Genomic DNA, 20,687 nt, shown 5'->3' with positions numbered 1-20,687 from the left:
AATAACTTTGTCTGCATTTTATTGGCAGGAGCAGTTTATAGGCTTGACATGTTTAGTATCTATTTACTTGTCTCAACCTCCTATTTTATATATTTTTTTCTAAAAACTGGGTGATATATTGTGTTTGTGTGTATTAAAAATAACTTTTGTGTATGTTTTACTAATCTAATTAACATGGGTGCTACTATCATGTGACATAAAATATTGCAACTGCCAACATTTAAAAGAGTAAAGTATTTTTTGCATATTTCTCACACTTAAATGATTCAGATCAAACTAATTTTTATATTACACAAAGATAACCCGAGTAAATACAAGATGCAGTTTTTAAATAATTATTTCATTTAATAAAGGGAAAAAAGCTGTTCAAATTTGCCTGGCCCTATGTGAAAAAGTAATTGCCCCCTCCCATGCTGAATCATGAATGAACTGTGATTAACCACAATTTTTTGGAAACCTGAGTTAAATTTCACTTGCCGCACCCAGGCCTGATTACTGCCAGACCTGTTGAATCAAGAAATCACATAAATAGAAGCTGTCTGACAAAGTGAAGCATGCTAAAAGATCACAAAAAGCAAACACATCAAGCCACAATCTAAAAAAAATATGATTAGAAACAAACATGTATCAGTCTAGGAAGGGTTTCAAAGCTATTTCTAAGGCTTTGGAACTCCAGTGAACCATGGGGAGAACCATTATCCACAAATGGAGATAACTTGGAACAGTGGTGAACCTTCCCAGGAGTGGCCGGCCCACAAAAATTGCTCAAAGAGTAATGGCAACTTATCCAGGAGGTCATTAAAGAACCCAGAACATCATCTAAAGAACTGCAGTCCTCACTTGCCTCAGGTAAGGTCAGTGTTCATGATTCAACAATAAGAAAGAGACTTGGCAAAAATGGTATCCATGGGAGAGTTCCAAGGCCAAAGCCACTGCTGACCAAAAAGAGCACAAAGGCTCATCTCACATTTACCAAAAAACATCTTGATTATCCCCAAGACTTTTAAGCAAAATAGACTAATACAAAAACTTAGTGGGAACAATTTCCCTATACACATCGAATGTGTAGATGGGGGATCAGCTCTTTTTTTTTTTTTTTCGTTAAATGTAAAAAAATGAATCATGTATGGTCCTCACTTACTCAAGTGGCCTGTACAGGGCCCTGACCTCAGCCCTACTAAACTTGGGATGTAGTATGGCCCCGATTTTGAGACAGGTCTTCTCATTTAAACTCAGTGCCTGACCTCACAAATGTTCTTTTGGCTTAATGAGCAATTTCCCACAGACACTCTAAAATCTTGTGGAGGCCGCTATTGACACAAAAAAGGGGCCGACTTCATGGCAATGGATATGGAATTGGAGAACTGGATGTGCAACAAGCTCATAGAGGTGTGACATGGTCAGGTTTCCACAAACCTTTGGCTATATAAATATATTTCAATTGTTTATTTTGCAGCTTACTTAGGGTTTAACTATTTGTTGTGGAAAATATGATGGCAAAACTATTTTAGTATTTATCTATGTGAATCAAATTGTTTATTGAGAATTATTTTGAAACAAAACAATGAACATAAATTAAATAATTCATACATTTCAAGGACTTGATCCTTATGTGTTTAAAGACTGGATTTTCATGAAATAGCTAATGAAACCACATAGAAATGACAGCAAAATTCTAAGGCTACGTGTACCTTAAGGCCTGGTTCGCACCTTTGCATTTTTTTGTGCGTTTTCAGTTTTGCAGAAACACACTACAGTCCATTTAACATGTTTTTCTGTGGATGTACAGTAGTTCTTATCTGTGCATTTTATGGAAAGGGCCAGGGATTTTTTTCTGGTTTTTGGTTCCATAGACTTCAATAATCAAAAATGTGTATTGAAAAATGCAAAATGCACCTGCAATATGCAAACTACAACATGCATAGATGTGAATCAGGCCTGAATGCTGATTGACATAAAAAAAAATTAGCAGCATAATACTGAATAGAAATATTTCTTAAACAGCAATTGTTACAATTCCAGTGCTGTTCTGACACTGGGAGAGTGGAGATGATGTACAGTACAATAAGATTTATATCAACCGCTATTGTCTGTCCATTGTAAATAAGAATGTTGTGAGACAACAGTACAAAATACACTGGAAGCTTTTCATCTTTAGTTACTTCATGATCTGTTTGTTACAAGAAAAAAGAAATTTGAACATACTATATATCAATATTTAATTTACAACAAAATATACATAAAAATGAAGATAGTATGGAGGTTTGGCAGATTCCTCTCCTATACGGATCTCGCCATATGATGTACTACAGGTTCCCATGCTCTGCTGTAGCTGCATGTGTGTGACAATGGAGCGTACTCAGGGATGCTGCCTGACGGAAGCTCAGCTCTGTCAGCCACTTTTGTTAACGTGTGCAGTGGTCGGTTAGTGTCCCATGTGTGAATAACCACCTGAAATAAAACTCAGACAAATTAATTCACTAACATTAGGATATACAGTATAGCTGCACTGATGTTTGCATGTTCTCCCTGTGCTTGCTGGGGTTTCCTCCCACACTTCATAGACATGCTGGTAGGTTAATTGGCCTTAGTACTGTATGTGTATATATGAATGTGAGTTAGGAACCTTAGATTGTAAGTTCTTTGAGGGCAGGTACTGATGTAAATGTAAAATATATACAGTGCCTTGAAAAAGTATTCATACCCCCTGAAATTTTCCATATTTTGTCATGTCACAACCAAAAACGTAAATGTATTTTATTGGGATTTTATGTGATAGACCAACACAAAATGGCACAAAATTGTGAAGTGGAAGGAAAATGATAAACGGTTTTCAAATTTCTTTACAAATAAATATATGAAAAGTGTGGCATGCATTTGTATTCAGCCCCCTTTACTCTGATACCCCTAAATCAAATCTAGTGGAACCAATTGACTTCAGAAGTCACCTAATTAGTAAATAGAGTCCACCTGTGTGTAATTTAATCTCTGAGGGCTTCACAGCTGTTCTGTGAAGCCCTCGGAGGTTTGTTAGAGAACCTTAGTGAACAAGCAGCATCATGAAGGCCAAAGAACACACCAAACAGGTCAGGGATAAAGTTGTGGAGATGTTTAAAGGAAGGTTAGGTTATAAAAAAATATTCCAAGCTTTGAACATCTCATTATGGCACAACTGCAAACCTACCAAGACATGGCCGTCCACCTAAACTGACAGGCCAGGCAAGGAGAGCATTAATCAGAGAAGCAGCCAAGAAGCCCATGGTAACTCTGGAGGAGCTGCAGAGATCCACAGCTCAGGTGGGAGAATCTGTCCATAGGACAACTATTAGTTGTGCACTCCACAAATCTTGCAAGAAGAAAGCCATTGTTGAAAGAAAGCCATATGAAGTCCCATTTGCAGTTTGTGAGAAGCCATGTGGGGACACAGCAAACGTGGAAAAAGGTGCTCTGGTCAGATGAGACCAAAATTGAACTTTTTGACCTAAAAGCAAAACGCTATGTGTGGCGGAAAACTAACACTACACATCACCCTGAACACACCATCCCCACTGTGAAACGTGGTGGCAGCATCATGTTGTGGGGATGCTTTTCTTCAGCAGGGAAGCTGGTCAGAGTTGACGGGAAGATGGATGGAGCCAAATACAGGGCAATCTTAGAAGAAAACCTGTTAGAGTCTCCAAAAGACTTGAGACTGGGGCAGAGGTTCACCTTCTAGCAGGACAACAACCCGAAACATACAGCCAGAGCTACAATGGAATGGTTTAGATCAAAGCATATTCATGTGTTAGAATGACCCAGTCAAAGTCCAGACCTAAATCAAATTGAGAATCTGTGGCAAGGCTTGAAAATTGCTGTATCGACACTCTCCATCCAATCTGACAGAGCTTCAGCTATTTTGCAAAGAAGAATGGGCAAAAATGTCACTCTAGATGTGCAAAGCTGGTAGAGACATCCCCAAAAAGAGGTGGGTGGTCCTACAAAGCATTGACTCGGGGGGGCTGAATACAAATGCACGCCTCACTTTTCACATATTTGTAAAAAATGTTGAAAACCATTTATCATTTTCCTTCCACTTCACAATTATGTGCCACTTTGTGTTGGTCTATCACATAAAATCCCAATAAAATGCATTTATGTTTTTGGTTGTAACATGACAAAATATGGAAAATTTCAAGGGGTGTGAATACTTTAAGGCACTGTATGTAAAGCACTGCGTATGTTGACAGCACTATATAATATGTCATAAAAATACTTCTAGATGGTAAGCTCTAATGAGCAGGGCCCTCTGATCCCTCCTGTATTGATTTGTATTGTAACTGTACTGTCAGCCCCCATGTTGTAAAACGCTGCGCAAACTGTTGGCGCTATAGAAATCCTGTATAATAATAATATGCACTATGTAATAAATAAACACACATAAACAACTACTGTGTCCAGTGGAGACCCGGCAGGCTCCTAAGTGCTGATTCAAAGACTTGTCGGTACAGGGTCACTTTGTATGTTAGAAAAGGGAGAAAAGGCCACAAGTATTCAACTGGATGGATAGGTCGAATACCTCCATTACAAAACAATGGTACGTACTGCCAGCTTGTATATCCTATAGTACCATTTGAGCAAATGGAAAAAACAACTTCATGCGATGGGGTATTTGACCCATCTAGCCAGCTGAATATTTGTAGCAGCCAGCAAGAAGTGGCATATTAAATGAGCTGTTGGAAAGGTAGGTATGCAGTCTATTCTATTAGGCCTTAACCTATGTTGACAGGTTTAAATTAACAAAGAGAATGTCAGATGCTAAAACAGAAAATGGAATTACATAGAACAAAAGTTTCAGAATGAACCCAGGCAGAGCCTCACTGTACCTATAAATTGCCATTGTGTAAATATGTATATCTGGTACAAACCTGTGCAGTGTCATGAATGCTCCTCGGTGGTCCCACTGAAAGATCGACTTCGCACATGGTTTCTAAGTTGTTGTATCAGTTCAGGGTTTTGCTGCTGAATCTGTTGTGCAAACTGTTGTCCACTACAAAACATGGATGTAACGGTTTATCACCATTATTGTTACAGTATGTATATTTCTATTTTCTTTTTTATAAACCTGTTTTTATTGAGTTTTATGAACAATCACAAAGTCCTAAGAGATTACATACTTACGCTTGTATAAGACCTGAGAGGTCTGTTAGCCCTCCAACACCAGCTGCGGGACCCCCTCCAGCATTGGACATCATTCCAGACATCCTGCAAGAGGTTAAACAAATAAAGTAAGTGCTACACAGTAACAATGCTGTAGTTTTCATACAGTGGCAGTAAAACGTATGTGAACCCCTTGGAATTAACTGTTGTCCTGCAGTAATTTGCCTACTTGCTAGCAGAGACGTCTGTTGTTTCTCCTCTTTTCATAAAAGGTGGAACAACATTGGTGTGCTACAGAATGAATAATCACTGTGACAGCCAATCAGAGGCAATCACAGTGATCATTGTCTGGTTCCCCTGGGTCCTGATTGTTAGCACAAGACCCAAGGCTGTCAGTGCTGGGAACTGGCAATAGAACGTGCTTCCAGCACAAACACAGGAACAGTATATGCAGCGTAAAAGATTGAAGCCTACATGCCGCATATATGTGTTTTACAGTCATGAAGGGGTTAAAAGAGAAGTATGGGGTTTGGGTTGTTTCCTAAATTATACTTGCCTAGATAGATCTATCCCCCTCCGGCTCTAACACTGAGAACCGAGCAATCAAACATCGATCGATCAGTGAGCAGAGAGTTAGTGACTGGCAGTCAGCAGCTTTGTGCTCTGCCCCCCGTGCTTGCTGGAGTGCTGGGCTGTGGAGGGGGCAGCCTGCTCAGGCTCTTAGCGGCTCTCAGGCTGAGCAGGGTGCTGGTGCAGGCATGTGGGCGGATCCCAATCATATGGTCGCGATCCTTGCTGCCCAGCCCGCTGTCTGCTGAAAACATGTCACAGGAGTACAGAACGAACTGCACTCCTGTGATCCACAAACTAGCTTTGGTTGTATTACGCCTTTAACTCCAAGGGTTTCACATACTTTTTTCTTGCCACTGTTTATGTATGTGTATATATTAACAATAGATAAAAATGCTGGATAATAATAATCCGTAATGATACAAAGCTAAGTAGGGTAATAACTTCACAACACAATATAGCAACCTAACAAGAAGACCTAGTCAAAATAGAGGGGTGGGCAGCTATATGGCAGATGAGGCTTAATATTGAAAAATATAAAATAATGCACTTGGGAGCTAAAGCTACTAGCTAGGAGGAAAACCTTTTGGGGGAAATCAAGGATGGAAAGGGATCTAGGGGTCCTGGTAGATGACAGACTCTGCAATAGCATGTAATGCCAAGCTGCAGCAAGCAAGGCTAGCAGACTGTTATCGTGCATTAAAAAAAAAAAGTGTATTTACTCAAGAGATAAAATTATAATTCCACTTTACAAAACTCTGTTTAGGGCACATCTTGAGTATGTGGTCCACTTTTGGGCAGCAATGCCTGAACTGGAGAGAAGTGTAACAAAGCTAAAAAGGGGCTAGAGGACCTTAGTTATGAGAAACAATTACAAACATTAATCGTATTCTCTTTGCGGAAGAGGAGCTTAAGAGGGGATCTGATAACGACATACAAATCTTTAAATGGTGACTTTAGCATTGGGAGGAAAAAAAAATACCCTAAGGACTCTGAAGATGATACACGGCCACACAATGAAGTTGGACGAGAGGCAGCACCTGGCAACCAGGGCACATGCACCGCATCTCCTGTGGTATGCCCTGGGTCCTCAGTGCTGTGATCCCACTGGTGCAAGATAAATGCTTATTGCAAGTTTGTTGAACCACTACAGCAGCTGACATTTCTCCCTGCCGGCTGCCTATCAGAGTAAGTTTAGAGCCGAAGGAGGCTTCCCCCAAGGCTTCGACATGTCACATGACACACACGAGGAGAAGTAAGATCATTTCCCTTGCTGCACTGTATCTGTGGTATGTATGTTCAGAGGGGAGGTGGGTGTGGGCATTATGCTGGGTCTGGGGCAGTGGCGGCCCGTGCATTGTGGGCACACGTGTGCCGCCCCCCCTGACACCTCCGCCGCCCTCCCTATTCATGTGCCCGGCCCCTTTCAGGACGCCAGACACATGAAATACTATGGCGGGGATAGGCGGGGGTGTGCATTTTAAAGCACGTGAATAGAGCCAGAAGCCCTAATAGGCTTCAAAATAGGGTGGGCTCGGGGCGCAGAGCACTGCGTCCCGATCCCACCCTGTTGTGTGGCATAGTGAATGAATTTTCGCTATTTTCACACTAATGTTCCTCCCTGCCAATCAGTAGGCAGGTTTTGAGATCTGTCTCCTGAATGGCCAAAGCATTAGGTGATCCTATTGGTGGCCTAACGCTTTGGCGGAAGAGGAGACACGGCGTTGGAAGCCTGAGGAGCCGAGCGGACACAGGAGCCACAGCCGCCGCTTCCCGCCGAGAAGGAGAGCCCCGTCACTCCGGGAGAGGTGCAGAGCCCCGCCACACGAGCGGTAAGTGCCACCAGACTGGCCGTGGGGGGTTAGTGAAGTGACAGCTGAGCTGGGGGACGCGCCTGGCTGCATTTGATGGGCACAAGTGGCTACATTTGACGGGCACAAGTGGCTGCATTTGACGGGCACAGTGGCTGCATATGACGGGCACAGTGGCTGCATATGACGGGCACAGTGGCTGCATATGACGGGCACAGTGAGGCTGCAATTGATCAGGGGGGGTTCAGTATTTTTCAATTTGTTTGCGCCCCCCCAAAAATATTGAGCACCAGCCGCCACTGGTTTGAGGACAGACAGACCTGGGGGGTATTGGGAGGGGAGGGGAGGTAAATTGAAGAGGAAGGGGGAGGAATTGTGCTAAGAGGAGGGACATGGTGGGGAGGAATTGTGCTGGGAAGGGGAATTTGGGGGGGGGGGTATAATATGTGTTGACGGGATGTGCTGGGGGAGGGGGGAGGATTAGTGCTAGGAGCGGGATTTGGTGAAGATCTGAGCTGGGGAGGTGGAATGGTGGGGATTTGTTGATGATTTGTGCTGGGAGGTGGAAGTGGGTAGGATTTGGGAGGAGAGGGTATTTGTGTTGGGGGTGGGAGTGGATTAGTGCTAAGAGGGGGATGGGAGGGGATTTGTGATAAGAGGGGGGATTTGGGAGGGAAGACAACTTGTGCTGGGAGGGGGGATTTGGTGGGAGAGGATTAGTACCTAGGCTAGGGGGCTTAAGGGAAGAAGAGGATTTGTGCTGGGGGGGGATTTGTGCTAAGGAGGGGGATGTGAGGAGGATTTATGCTGCGGGTGGGGGGGGTTGGGGGTGAGATTCTGAGGGCATTTGTGGGAGGAGAGGACTAGTGCTGGGGGTTCAGGGGAAGGAGAGGATCTGTGCTTGGGGGAAGAATTTGTGCTGGGGAGAAAGGATTTGGGGGAGTGAGTTAGTGCTGTGGAGGGTTGGGTGAGCCAGTTTGTGCTGGAAGGAGGATGTTTGGTGGGGAGATGGAATTAGGGAGGAGACGATTTGTGCCAGGATGTGGAATTTTGGTGGAGGGAGAGGATTTGTGCTAAGACGGGGAATATTTAAAGAGAAAGAGGATTGGGCGTGAATGGAAGGATTAGTGCTGAGGTGGAATGTGGGGGGAATTTGTACTAAGAGGTTATACAACCGGACGCCTGCACTCTCTTCATTTTGTACTTCTGACCTCTGCACATTACACACATCTAACCCAAGCATTTTGTGCATTATGTACTACTCCTAGCCACTTTAGTCTGTGGGTTATACACCCCTGATTCCTGCACTTTGTGTGTTACATATTTCTGACCCCTGCACTGTGTGTGTGTGTGTGTGTGTGTGTGTGTTACGGACTACTGCAGGATACGCACTATATTGTACATGACATAAAAGTGTTAATTGTCTCAATAGTTGCTGGCTATATAAGCATTCCCTGACTATTTTAATGAAAATAAAAAAAACTGATATCATCTCTTTAAGCAATGAGCTGAATATAAATCTCAGAATCCACTAGATGGTGCTACAGGGACAGGTTTGCAGAAGAATACTAATGATGACTGTGGCTAAAAAAGTACCTGTAGAGATGGTTGAAAGCAGGGGTGGCTCAACCTTTGGCCAACGGATCCCTCTGATGTGGCCGGCAAAACCAGGGACGTTCATGGCCATGCTCTGGGATGGCCTGTCGACAGGCCCAGATCATGATCAGTGGGTTGTTGACCTGCCATCGCAGACCATCAGAGTGCATGGAGCCTGCAGTGGAGGAAGCAGGCGGCCCGCAAAGGGAGTGATACCAAAAGCATTTCCAGTGGCGGCAAGTCCGCAGGGGCGCCGCCCCCTTAATTAATGTGTCTGGCCCTTAACCTACATGCAGGACGCTGGATGCATGGATTCCAATGGGGTTTTTTTTTCTGTTGGAGGCACATAATTAGAGCCTGAGCTGTGGCTTCAAAAAAGGCTGGGCTCGGGGCGCAGAGCACTACGCCCTGAGCCCACCCAGTTGTGTGACAATAGCAAATTAATATTTGCTTTTGTCTTCCTGATTCTCCTCCCAGCCAATCAGGAAGCGCGCCCTGAGACCCGATTGGCCAGAGGTCTCAGGACCCACTTCCTGTTTGGCCGGGAGGAGAAGCAACGGCCCTGGAGCTTGGAAGAGTCAGGGAGCAGTTCAGTCACTGGTCCCCTCCAGCCAGGACTCGGCTCCCTCTTCCAGGTACAGCACCCACAGCCACATCCAGCACTCCCCAGCTCATACAGTAGATCGAGTAGGAGGGGAGATCAGAGTGTCATCCCGGGACTTATCATCTGCCTCCTCAGGTAAGGAGGCCTCTGATCACCGAATCACTGTCCGCCCGTCTCCTGTGTGGGGGTGATAGCCATCTTCCCGTCCGTCTCCCGCAGGGAGGGGGGAGTTGGTTCCCCCCAAAGTACTGAACACCAGCCGCCACTGTGTACTTCGCTTCTGACCTTTCTAGCTGCCTGGAGAGTGAAGCCAGCAGAAGCTGGAAGAGTTTTCAGTGCATGAAACATTGCACTTTTGCAATGGGCATATTAGCACTTATGGAAAAAAGGGTTATTAAGCTGCTTTCACACTGATCTGCAGATGTAGCGCAGTGCACCTTTGGCTTTACTGTGGGTTAGCCGCACTGAGCCAAAGACTTCTATTATATCCTGCAGATTCGGTGTGCTTTCTGACAATCCACCAAAACTCCTACCCGCAGGAAACCTGTCGGTGCACTGCGCTGCACCCGCGGTGTGGGCAAACTGCAGCATATCAGTGTGAAAGCAGCCTTATAGGGGGCTCAGGACACTAAGGGCTCATTTACATTTGCGGTTTGGGGGGAGGCGGTAAAACCCTATATTTCATTGTGGCCCGTGACTGGCTACAAAATCACTCACAGAGCCGCCTTGCAAAAGTATTCAGTATATTGGTAAATGTAATAAAAGAAAAACAATTAAACACACACACACAGTCAAGTGAAAAAACAAGTACAGCCAGGGCTGGATTAAGAACATCATGGGCCTGGTGCTGAGAATTTTGGTGGGGCTTTTCATAAAAAAATAAAAATTTAAACAATTTTCTGTTATAACAAATTGAATTAAAATGAGAGGGAGGATGAGAGAGAGAGAGAAAGGGGATGAGAGAAGGGTGAGGGGTAAGGGACGGATGATGAGAGAGAGAGGATGCGCATGAGCATGCGTGGGAGTGACAGCAACGCAGCCCAGCCAAGGCAAGTGACTGAAGGCATAGAGCCCGGAAGGAAGACCAGGTGAAGGTGGAAGCGCCCGGGACCCGCCGGATTGATCACAGCAGAGCGCTGGAGGGCTCAGTCTGACAGGTAAGTGTACCCTAATGTGCTAATAAACTGTGCATACTAGTACATTATGGCATATCCTACCTCACGGCCTCTAAAAAGTAGTAATGGGGTTTATTTACTATAGGCCAATGATGGCGAACCTTGGCACCCCAGATGTTTTGGAACTACATTTCCCATGATGCTCATGCACTCTGCAGTGTAGTGGAGCATCATGGGAAATGTAGTTCCAAAACATCTGGGGTGCCAAGGTTCGCCATCACTGCTATAGGCAAATCCACTTTGCACTACCTGGAAGTGCAGTCACTGTAGATCTAGAGGGGCATGCAAGGAAAATAAAAACAGCATTTTTGTTTGTACATGATTAGATGATAGAAATCAGCAGAGTTTCCCCTCATTTCAGATCTTCCCCTCAGATCTATAGCGACTGCACTTCCAAGTGCACTTGCAGTGCAAAGTGGATTTACTTTTAGTAAATCAACCCCACTGTTAGCGAAGTTTACTACCTCTTTAATATCACAAGATCCCAGGAGCCTCTCATGGGGCCCCCTACTGACCCGGTGGCCTTTGGGCAGTGCCCAAGTGCATAGTTGGCAACATTTCAAAAATATTTTTCAGGGACACTTTTTTTTACCAGTGGTATTCTAGAGCTGGTAACATTGAGGATATACAATATGATTTTAAAGAACTGTTTTTGTGGGTAAGAGGCATAAGGGAGGAATATGGATGGGATAAAAGTGGGAAATATGTGCAGGTGAGGGAGAGGAATGTGGAGGGTATAACAGTGGGCACTATTTACAGGAGAGGAGTGTGGGGGGTATGACAGTGGGCAGGATGCACAGCAGAGGAGTGTGGAGGGTATGCCAGTGAGCACTATGTACAGAAGAAGAGTGTGGGGGGGGGGGTGACAGTAGGCAGTATGTACAGGAGAGGAGTGTGGAGGATATGACAGTGGGCAGTATGTACAGGAGGGGAGTGTGAAGTGTATGACAGTGGGCAGGATGTACAGGAGAGGAGTGTGGAGGGTATGGTAGTGGGCACTATGTACAGGAGAGGATTGTGGGGGGTATGACAGTGGGCAGTATGCACAGCAGAGGAGTGTGGAGGGTTGAGAGTGGGCACTATGTACAGGAGAGGAGTGTGGAGGGTATGTCAGTGGGCAGAATGTACAGGAGAGGAGTGTGGAGGGTATGATGGGGGCAGTATGTACAGGTGAGGAGTGTGGAAGGTATTATGGGGGCAGTATGTACAGGAGAAGAGTGTGGAGAAAAAGACAGTTGGCAGTAAGTAAAGCAGAGGAATGTGGAGGGTATGACAGTTGGCTGTATGTACAGGAGAGGAGTGTGGAGAGTATGATGGGTCAGTATGTACAAGAGAGGAGTGTGGAGGGTATCACAGTGGGCGGTATGTACAGGAGAGGAGTGTGAGGGGTATGACAGTGGGCAGGATGCACAACAGAGGAGTGTGGAGGGTATGCCAGTGGGCACGATGTACAGAAGATGAGTGTGGAGGGGATGACAGTAGGCAGTATGTACAGGAGAGGAGTGTGGAGGATATGACAGTGGGCAGTATGTACAGGAGAGGAGTGTGACGGGTATGACAGTGGGCAGTATGTACAGGACAGGAGTGTGAAGGGTATGGCAGTGGGCACTATGTACAGTAGAGGAGTGTGGGGGGTATGACAGTGGGCAGTATGCACAGCAGAGGAGTGTGGGGGGTTGACAGTGGGCACTATGCACAGGAGAGGAGTGTGGAGGGTATGTCAGTGGGAAGAATGTACAGGAGAGGAGTGTGGAGGGTATGATGGGGGCAGTATGTACAGGAGAGGAGTGTCGAGGGTATGATAGGGGCAGTATGTACAGGAGAGGAGTGTGGAGAGAAAGACAGTTGGCAGTATGTACAGGAGAAGAGTGTGGAGGGTATGATGGGGCAGTATGTACAGGAGAGGAGTGTGGAGGGTATGACAGTGGGCAGTATGTACAGGAGAGTAGTGTGGAGGGTATGATAGTGGGCACTATATACAGGTGAGGAGGATGAAGCAACCTGGGAAGGAAAAATGTAAAAGGTTTGTGGAAGGATGTTTAGGGACTGTGTAGTGGTTAAGCAGGCCATACATGGATTGAAATTAAACCAATTAAGCAGAGACCAGCCATAGTCAATCTATGTATGGGCTAGCTGGTTGTACACAAGTCAATCTATTAATCGACTTGAGTACAACCAGCCTGTCAGGTTTTTCCCAAAACAATCAGTGCCGCCAGCTATAGTTAGCAACACTGACCATTGTATTCTGTGGGTAGGGAAGGCTCCCCACTGGCAGAACACAATAACACTGCGGGAGTGATTCCCCCATCCACAGGTCAGCAGGTGAGAGGGTGTGTGGGGACAGGCTGGGGAGAGAGGTCTGTCAGCAGGGGGGTGTGAGGTGGTCAAGGAGGGATATCAATCAGCGGCTGGGGGGAGTAACTGAGAGTGATGTCTTTTGGAGTAGAGTCTGTCATTTGCAGGTTGGGAAATGGTCCCCTGTGATATAAGTTGAAGGGAGGTGGCTGACATGGGAAGTGGCTGGGGAGTGACCTGGTTGGTGGGGAGTGTGAAATAGATGATGTGTTTCAAGTTTCTTTCACAATTGCGATAATGCTTACTGCCTTCTGAAAAGTGATCTGTGGTGGATTACTTTTCAACGAGTGGTATAGCAGCAGCTGACGTTCATGAGGTGCTACTGCCGCCTCCTTGTTTTCTTTTTACATTGCTGAATGTTAATTTTACATTGTTGGACTATGCTGCTACTACGAGAGAGTTTGGCTTGCAGTTGCAGAGTGGCCCCATTGAAATCAATAAGCGAGTTTGACAGGCAGTGCTGCCTATCAAACTTTGCAGACTCCAAGTTGTCCATTAAGCTCAGTGCCTCTGAAAAGAAGTGAGGAGAGGCACTGTGAGCTCATCCTCTCAGTCTGCTGCAAACAGAGTATGCCAGCTTGTATTTAAACTGGCCGCTCTGTATGTAGCTTCTGACAGGATGCACAAGGAGCCCCGTATTCCTGGAACCATAGACGATAGGAGCCACAAATTTTGACCAGTGGTGGGGTAAGTATTCAGCTACCTAAATTTGGGGTCTCTGTGACCATTGGTCACCGAGCCACGACCCTCAAAGTCAATCTTTTATTTTTTGTGATTTTTTTTATTTTTTGGCAAATGGGTCTATCTTAGGGTAAGGGGCCTGGAGCTGCAGCTCCAATATCCCCTATGTTAATCCGGCCCTGAGGACAGCCTATGGAAATTTCTGACTTTTTGAATATATTTGAATAGACATACATTAGATCTTCATTCAAACAGTGCCTAATAATAAAGGTGATATGCAAACAAATTATTGATAAAATTGACATTGTGCATTCATGCTCAATCTAAACGAATGAAAATGCAGATTAAGGCCCCTTTCACACATGCGGACCGCTTGTCCATTTGTCATCCATCCATTGATGGATGAAAAAGAGACATCATTGAAAAAGAGACATCATTAAACATATCCAGTGACTTATCTCTGCTGTCAGCGGGGTTTCCCTCTGACAGCACAGACTGAATGCAGCAGGGGGCATTGTGTACAATAGACAAGGGAGGGGGTGGGCAGTGTGTACAGTGAGGAGGCAGTGTGTACATACAGCTTATGTCACTTGCCAGCTCTGACTCTCATTGCCGGCTCTTTGTTTACTTTAAAGCAGCGAGAAGGAGCTGTCATTCGCCCTGCTGCTGAGGTAGAGAAAGGGGCGGGGTCACCCAGTAACTTCACCAGGTGATCCCGCCCATTTGTTTACTTTAGCAGCGGGACAAATGACAGCCCCTTCTCCACAAATCAGCAGGATTCGAACCTTAGGAACCTTTCACAGGGGTGTCATCAGTTCAGTCACATTTATTGTGAAGAAAAAACAAATTTAGGTTAGGTCAGTTTACATCAGTTTGCACACGTACGTTATCTGTTCACATCCAACTACATTTAAAAAACGCACAAAATGGAACATCAATGTAAAACGGCCCTTATCATGTAAAAAAGGTAGGTACACCTCTACATTTACCACCACTTCTAATCCATGCAATTAGAAAGCAGGCATTCCAAATTCAGTGCCAATGATTAAAACCCACCCAAGGACCTTTAAACATGGGGCTGTCCAGCTGCAGCACGTCCCTCCTGATGTTTTAGTGCAGAGGGACAGGTACAGCATCCAGCCCTGCTGCAAGCCAACAAAATCTATGGGAGGCTGCAACCGGATGGAGCTGAACAGTGTAATGAGTAGTACCAGCACTTAGGTCCTTGTCCATTCAAAGATGAAGATCCAGAAAGCACAAGAGCTGCTTTCTGGGAATTTTTCCTTGAATGCATAGGGTCCTATACATAAGTGCCGCTCAGTACAGCGTTCCGCCCCATCCAACCGCAGCCTGGCACAGACTTGGATGCTGCCCCTGCCTCTCCCTGGCACACTAAAATGCTGGGAGGGATGCACTGCAGCTGGACTACCCCATGTGCAAGGGGCATTATGCATACCTTCCAACTTTCTAAAGAAGGGAATGAAGGACATCTATTAGCAAAAGTAAGTAGGCATAGGACACACCCCCTGCCACACCCCTTAAAAGGAGCATTGTACAAAAAAATGCTTGGTTAAACCCACACGTGCTTTATTGCCTCTATTATTCCTTTATATTGGCTTTTGGAATTTAGAAATACACCAATTTAGAAATCAGCTGAAAGGTTTAGCACTGTAAAACACTTTTTGATAGATAAGTAGTTCATTTTATATACAATTATATAGATCAGACCAAAATGAGGGACAAATGAGGAGGAAAGAGGGGCAGAGGGACTTTGTTCCAAATCAGGGACAGTCCCTAAAAATCAGGGACAGTTAGGAGGTATGCTTATGGAGTATGAACCGGTCTTATTTAAACCTCAGATATCTATTAGGCACTGTATTAAGAAGAATGTATTAATGTACTCAGAGGACTTATAAAGTGATATAAATACATATTTATTGCAAAACCAATGTTTCTTTGGGACGGAAGGTGCCTTGAACATTCTTTGCTGTTTAGCTTCTCTTTTACTGTATAAAGATGTGAACTATTCATGAAACATACTACTTTGTATTCCTGTGTAATGGGATGTAATTAATCAACACTTAATAAAAATGAACCCTGTGTTCTTAGTAATTTTACATTCTGGGATCATTCCTAAGGGTGATCTTGATGACACCTAGTAAAGGCAAAACAAATAATAATCTTTTGCATGATTTTATGCCTAATTAAAAGGAGTAATCTACATAAAATAGATGACAAGCTATAGGGCTTACAGTCGTTGCACTTGTGGATCCTGCATCAAGCTAGCTGCCTGGAAGAGGAGTGGGAAATAAAAACATACAGGCTCATTAATATCAATGAACAGTTACAAACTGCTACAGTCAATTGATAAATTTATTGTGTTACAGTACATTCAGCTTAACCACTTCCTTGCCCCAGTCACTACTGATGGCATTCTGTCACTTGTATAGGAGGTGTCACAAGATAAGATGTGACCCAAATGATGTATGCTCCCTCGGACTGTGATTTCTCAGCCTGTTCAGACTTTGTATGAGTCAAGTGAATGGGAGGTTAAAAAAAACATACAGCCTAGGCTAGTGGTTCGTAAGAAAAACTCTTAAAATTCCATTCTATTCCATTTACAAACTTATTTTAAGCGCAAAAACATACTTGGAAGCAGTGGCAGCTGGTGGTTTTTTTTGGGGGGGGGCGGGCAAGCAAACCTCCTGACACCCCCCTTCGGTTGTTGGTCAGTCGGTCGGTCAAACCCCCCATCCCAGTCACTCGCTCTTCAGCCCGCCGGCCCTGCACTTACCCCATCTAGGTCGCGGGCAGCGCTTTCTCCACGGCGGCTTCACCCTGCGTCTCCTCCTTGACTTCAGGCCAGCTTCACTCTGCATCTCCTCCTCGGCTTCACGCCAGCTTCACCCTGCGTCTCCTCCTCCTCAGCTTCACGCCAGCTTCACCCTGCATCTCCTCCTCCTAGGCTTCATGCCAGCTTCACCCTGCGTCTCCTCCTCCTCGGCCTCACGCCAGCTTCACCCTGCGTCTCCTCCTCCTCAGCTTCATGCCAGCTTCACCCTGCGTCTCCTCCTCCTCGGCTTCACGGCAGCTTCACCCTGCGTCTCCTCCTCCTAGGCTTCATGCCAGCTTCACCCTGCGTCTCCTCCTCCTCGGCCTCACGCCAGCTTCACCCTGCGTCTCCTCCTCCTCAGCTTCATGCCAGCTTCACCCTGCGTCTCCTCCTCCTCGGCTTCACGGCAGCTTCACCCTGTGTCTCCTCCTCCTAGGCTTCACGCCAGCTTCACCCTGCGTCTCCTCCTCCTCGGCTTCACGCCAGCTTCACCCTGCGTCTCCTCCTTCTCGGCTTCACGGTAGCTTTACCCTGTGTCTCCTCCTCCTCGGCTTCAAGCCAGCTTCTCCCTGCGTCTCCTCCTCCTCGGCCTCACGCCAGCTTCACCCTGCGTCTCCTCCTCCTCGGCTTCACGCCAGCATCGCCCTGCGTCTCCTCCTAATCGGCTTCACATCAGCTTCACCCCGTGTCTCCTCCTCCTCAGCTTCACGGCAGCTTCACCCTACGTCTCCTCCTCGGCTTCATGCCAGCTTCACTCTGCGTCTCCTCCTCCTCGGCTTCACCCTGTATCTCCTCCTAATCTGCTTCAAACCAGCTCCACCCTGTGTCTCCTACTAATCGCTTCACACCAGCTTCACCCTGCGTCTCCTCCTCCTCTGCTTCACGCCAGCTTCACCCTGCGTCTCCTCCTCCTTGGCTTCACGCCAGCTTCACCCTGCATCTCCTCCTCCTCGGATTCACGCCAGTTTCACCCTGTGTCTCCTCCTCCTAGGCTTCACGCCAGCTTCACCCTGCGTTTCCTCCTCCTCAGCTTCACGGCAGCTTCACCCTGTGTCTCCTCCTCCTAGGCTTCACGCCAGCTTCACCCTGCATCTCCTCCTTCTTGGCTTCACGGCAGCTTCCCCTGCGTCTCCTCCTCCACGGCATCTTCACCCCGCATCTCCTCCTTCTCAGCTTCACGGTAGCTTCACCCTGTGTCTCCTCCTCCTCGGCTTCATGCCAGCTTCACCCTGCGTCTCCTCCTCCTCGGCTTTACGCCAGCTTCGCCCTGCGTCTCCTCCTAATCGGCTTCACACCAGCTTCACCCCGCGTCTCCTCCTCCTCAGCTTCACGGCAGCTTCACCCTACGTCTCCTCCTCGGCTTCATGCCAGCTTCACCCTGCGTCTCCTCCTCCTCGGCTTCACCCTGTATCTCCTCCTAATCTGCTTCACACCAGCTCCACCCTGCGTCTCCTACTAATCGCTTCACGCCAGCTTCACCCTGCGTCTCCTCCTCCTCTGCTTCACGCCAGCTTCACCCTGCGTCTCCTCCTCCTTGGCTTCACGCCAGCTTCACCCTGCATCTCCTCCTCCTCGGCTTCACGCCAGTTTCACCCTGTGTCTCCTCCTCCTAGGCTTCACGGCAGCTTCACCCTGCGTTTCCTCCTCCTCGGCTTCACAGCAGCTTCACCCTGCGTCTCCTCCTCCTAGGCTTCACGCCAGCTTCACCCTGCATCTCCTCCTTCTTGGCTTCACGGCAGCTTCCCCTGCATCTCCTCCTCCACGGCACCTTCTCAGCTTCATGGTAGCTTCACCCTGTGTCTCCTCCTCCTCGGCTTCACGCCAGCTTCGCCCTGCGTCTCCTTCTCCTTGGCTTCACGCCAGCTTCGCCCTGCGTCTCCTCCTCTTGGGCTTCACGCCAGCTTCACCCTGCGTCTCCTCCTCCTCGGCTTTACGCCAGCTTCGCCCTGCGTCTCCTCCTAACCGGCTTCACACCAGCTTCACCCCGCGTCTCCTCCTCCTCGGCTTCACGGCAGCTTCACCCTGCGTCTCCTCCTCCTAGGCTTCACGCCAGCTTCACCCTGCATCTCCTCCTTCTTGGCTTCACGGCAGCTTCCCCTGCGTCTCCTCCTCCACGGCATCTTCACCCTGCATCTCCTCCTTCTCAGCTTCACGGTAGCTTCACCTTGTGTCTCCTCCTCCTCGGCTTCACGCCAGCTTCGCCCTGCGTCTCCTTCTCCTTGGCTTCACGCCAGCTTCGCCCTGCGTCTCCTCCTCTTGGGCTTCACGCCAGCTTCGCCCTGCGTCTCCTCCTCTTCGGCTTCACGCCAGCTTCACCCTGAGTCTCCTCCTCCTCAGCTTTACGCCAGCTTCGCCCTGCGTCTCCTCCTAATCGGCTTCACACCAGCTTCACCCCGCGTCTCCTCCTCCTCAGCTTCACGGCAGCTTCACCCTACGTCTCCTCCTCGGCTTCATGCCAGCTTCACCCTACATCTCCTCCTCCTCAGCTTCACCCTGCGTCAGCTCCTAATCACTTCACGCCAGTCTCCTCCACCTCTGCTTCACGCCAGCTTCATCCTGCATCTCCTCCTCCTCTGCTTCATGCCAGCTTCACCCTGCGTCTCCTCCTCCTTGGCTTCACACCAGCTTCACCATGCGTCTCCTCCTCCTCGGCTTCACGCTAGCTTCACGCTGCGTCTCCTCCTCCTCGGCTTCATGCCAACTGCACCCTGCGTCTCCTCCTCCTTGTCTTCACGCCAGCTTCACCCTGCGTCTCCTCCTCCTTGGCTTCGCGTCAGCTTCACCCTGCGTTTCCACCTTCTCGGCGGCCAATACAATTGCTTCCTGATTGGCCGGAAGGAGAATCAGGAAGACAATAGTGAATATTAATTCTCTATTGTCACACAACTGGGTGGCACCCTTTTTTGGAGCCAATTAGAGCCTCAGGCTCTAATCATGTGCTTCGAATAAGAAAAAAAAAAAACCCATTGAAATCCATGCATCCGGCGCCCTGCATGTAGATTAGGGGCCGGGCACATGGATTAAGAGGGCGGCACCCCTGCGCCTCTTATGGACGGGCTGCCACTGCTTGGAAGTACATTCTATTGTTATCAGCCTCCACCAAATCTCCAAAGTCACGTTTTTGTTTTTTTTTGCTGCTGTGATCCGACTTCCTGTTAGAGGGTGGCTACATTTGCTTTCCATCATTCCACTGAATGTAGCCACCCTCTCTTGCTCGCTCCAGGGATGGACTAGAGGCTATGGACTATGGGATTTGTAGTATGCATAGACCAGTGCACATGACCACAACTGCACTGCTCATTCCAAACAAATGGAAGTGAGGGGGCAAATGAAGAGGACTGGGATATCAAGAAGGACATTAGAAGGAGGCACTAAAACACAGTAAGAAATTATTTCCTGAAAAATAGATTACCTGACCACTAACTAGTGGATGTGTATAAATTATTTTTAGCTAAGGATTTCGTTTAGAGCCACTAATTATGCATTCTAAATTTGTCTTGATATCAGCCAAATGTAATCTCTTATGCAACAGTACTGGAAGAGGGAGGGGCAGCAACCGGAGACAATCAGGCACATCTGGTAAATATTTGCTGATAGTGAACATATGGACAGAAGTAAAGACCAGTGAGCTGAGTTGATGACTCCATTTGATGACTTGTCTTATTAACAGGTTCTGCCAAGTTGACGGTTGAGAATTACAAATCCTTCAGCATGTAAAGCAGTTCCCATACATGTATTTCAGGAAGTTATTTAGCTGCTTGCCTTGAGTTCCATTTTAATTCTATGGTGGTGGCCCAAAAAAAAAATGAATGCTCAATTTTAACATGCCAACCAATCATCTGACTTTTTTGGACTTCTTTATGTTAGGAACATGCTGGGTGATATACAGGATCTCAAGCAAAATAACAACCAACTACCATGGCATC

At 47.0% G+C, this 20,687-nt stretch overlaps 1 protein-coding gene across 4 annotated transcripts in view; it reads right to left on the bottom strand.

Annotated features, from left to right (window-relative positions):
- Positions 1–369: 369 nt before the first annotated feature.
- SGTB (small glutamine rich tetratricopeptide repeat co-chaperone beta) overlaps positions 370–20,687 on the bottom strand; it is a 464,910-nt gene continuing 444,592 nt past the window's right edge. For all 4 annotated transcript variants that reach the window (XM_073623529.1, XM_073623534.1, XM_073623523.1 and 1 more), the window contains 4 exons: positions 16,181–16,218; positions 5,158–5,241; positions 4,905–5,026; positions 370–2,451 (listed from right to left, as the gene is read on the bottom strand). In XM_073623529.1, the coding sequence (XP_073479630.1) occupies positions 4,915–5,026; positions 5,158–5,241; positions 16,181–16,218 (234 nt within the window). In that variant the 3' untranslated portion in view covers positions 370–2,451; positions 4,905–4,914. The remainder of the gene's footprint in view (positions 2,452–4,904; positions 5,027–5,157; positions 5,242–16,180; positions 16,219–20,687) is intronic.

This window comes from Aquarana catesbeiana, linkage group LG01, assembly GCF_042186555.1.
Source record: "Aquarana catesbeiana isolate 2022-GZ linkage group LG01, ASM4218655v1, whole genome shotgun sequence".
In the NCBI taxonomy this organism is placed as follows: Eukaryota; Metazoa; Chordata; class Amphibia; order Anura; family Ranidae; genus Aquarana; species Aquarana catesbeiana.
Note: the sequence above shows the minus strand (reverse complement) of the source record. Positions and strands in the feature narration are given on the sequence as shown.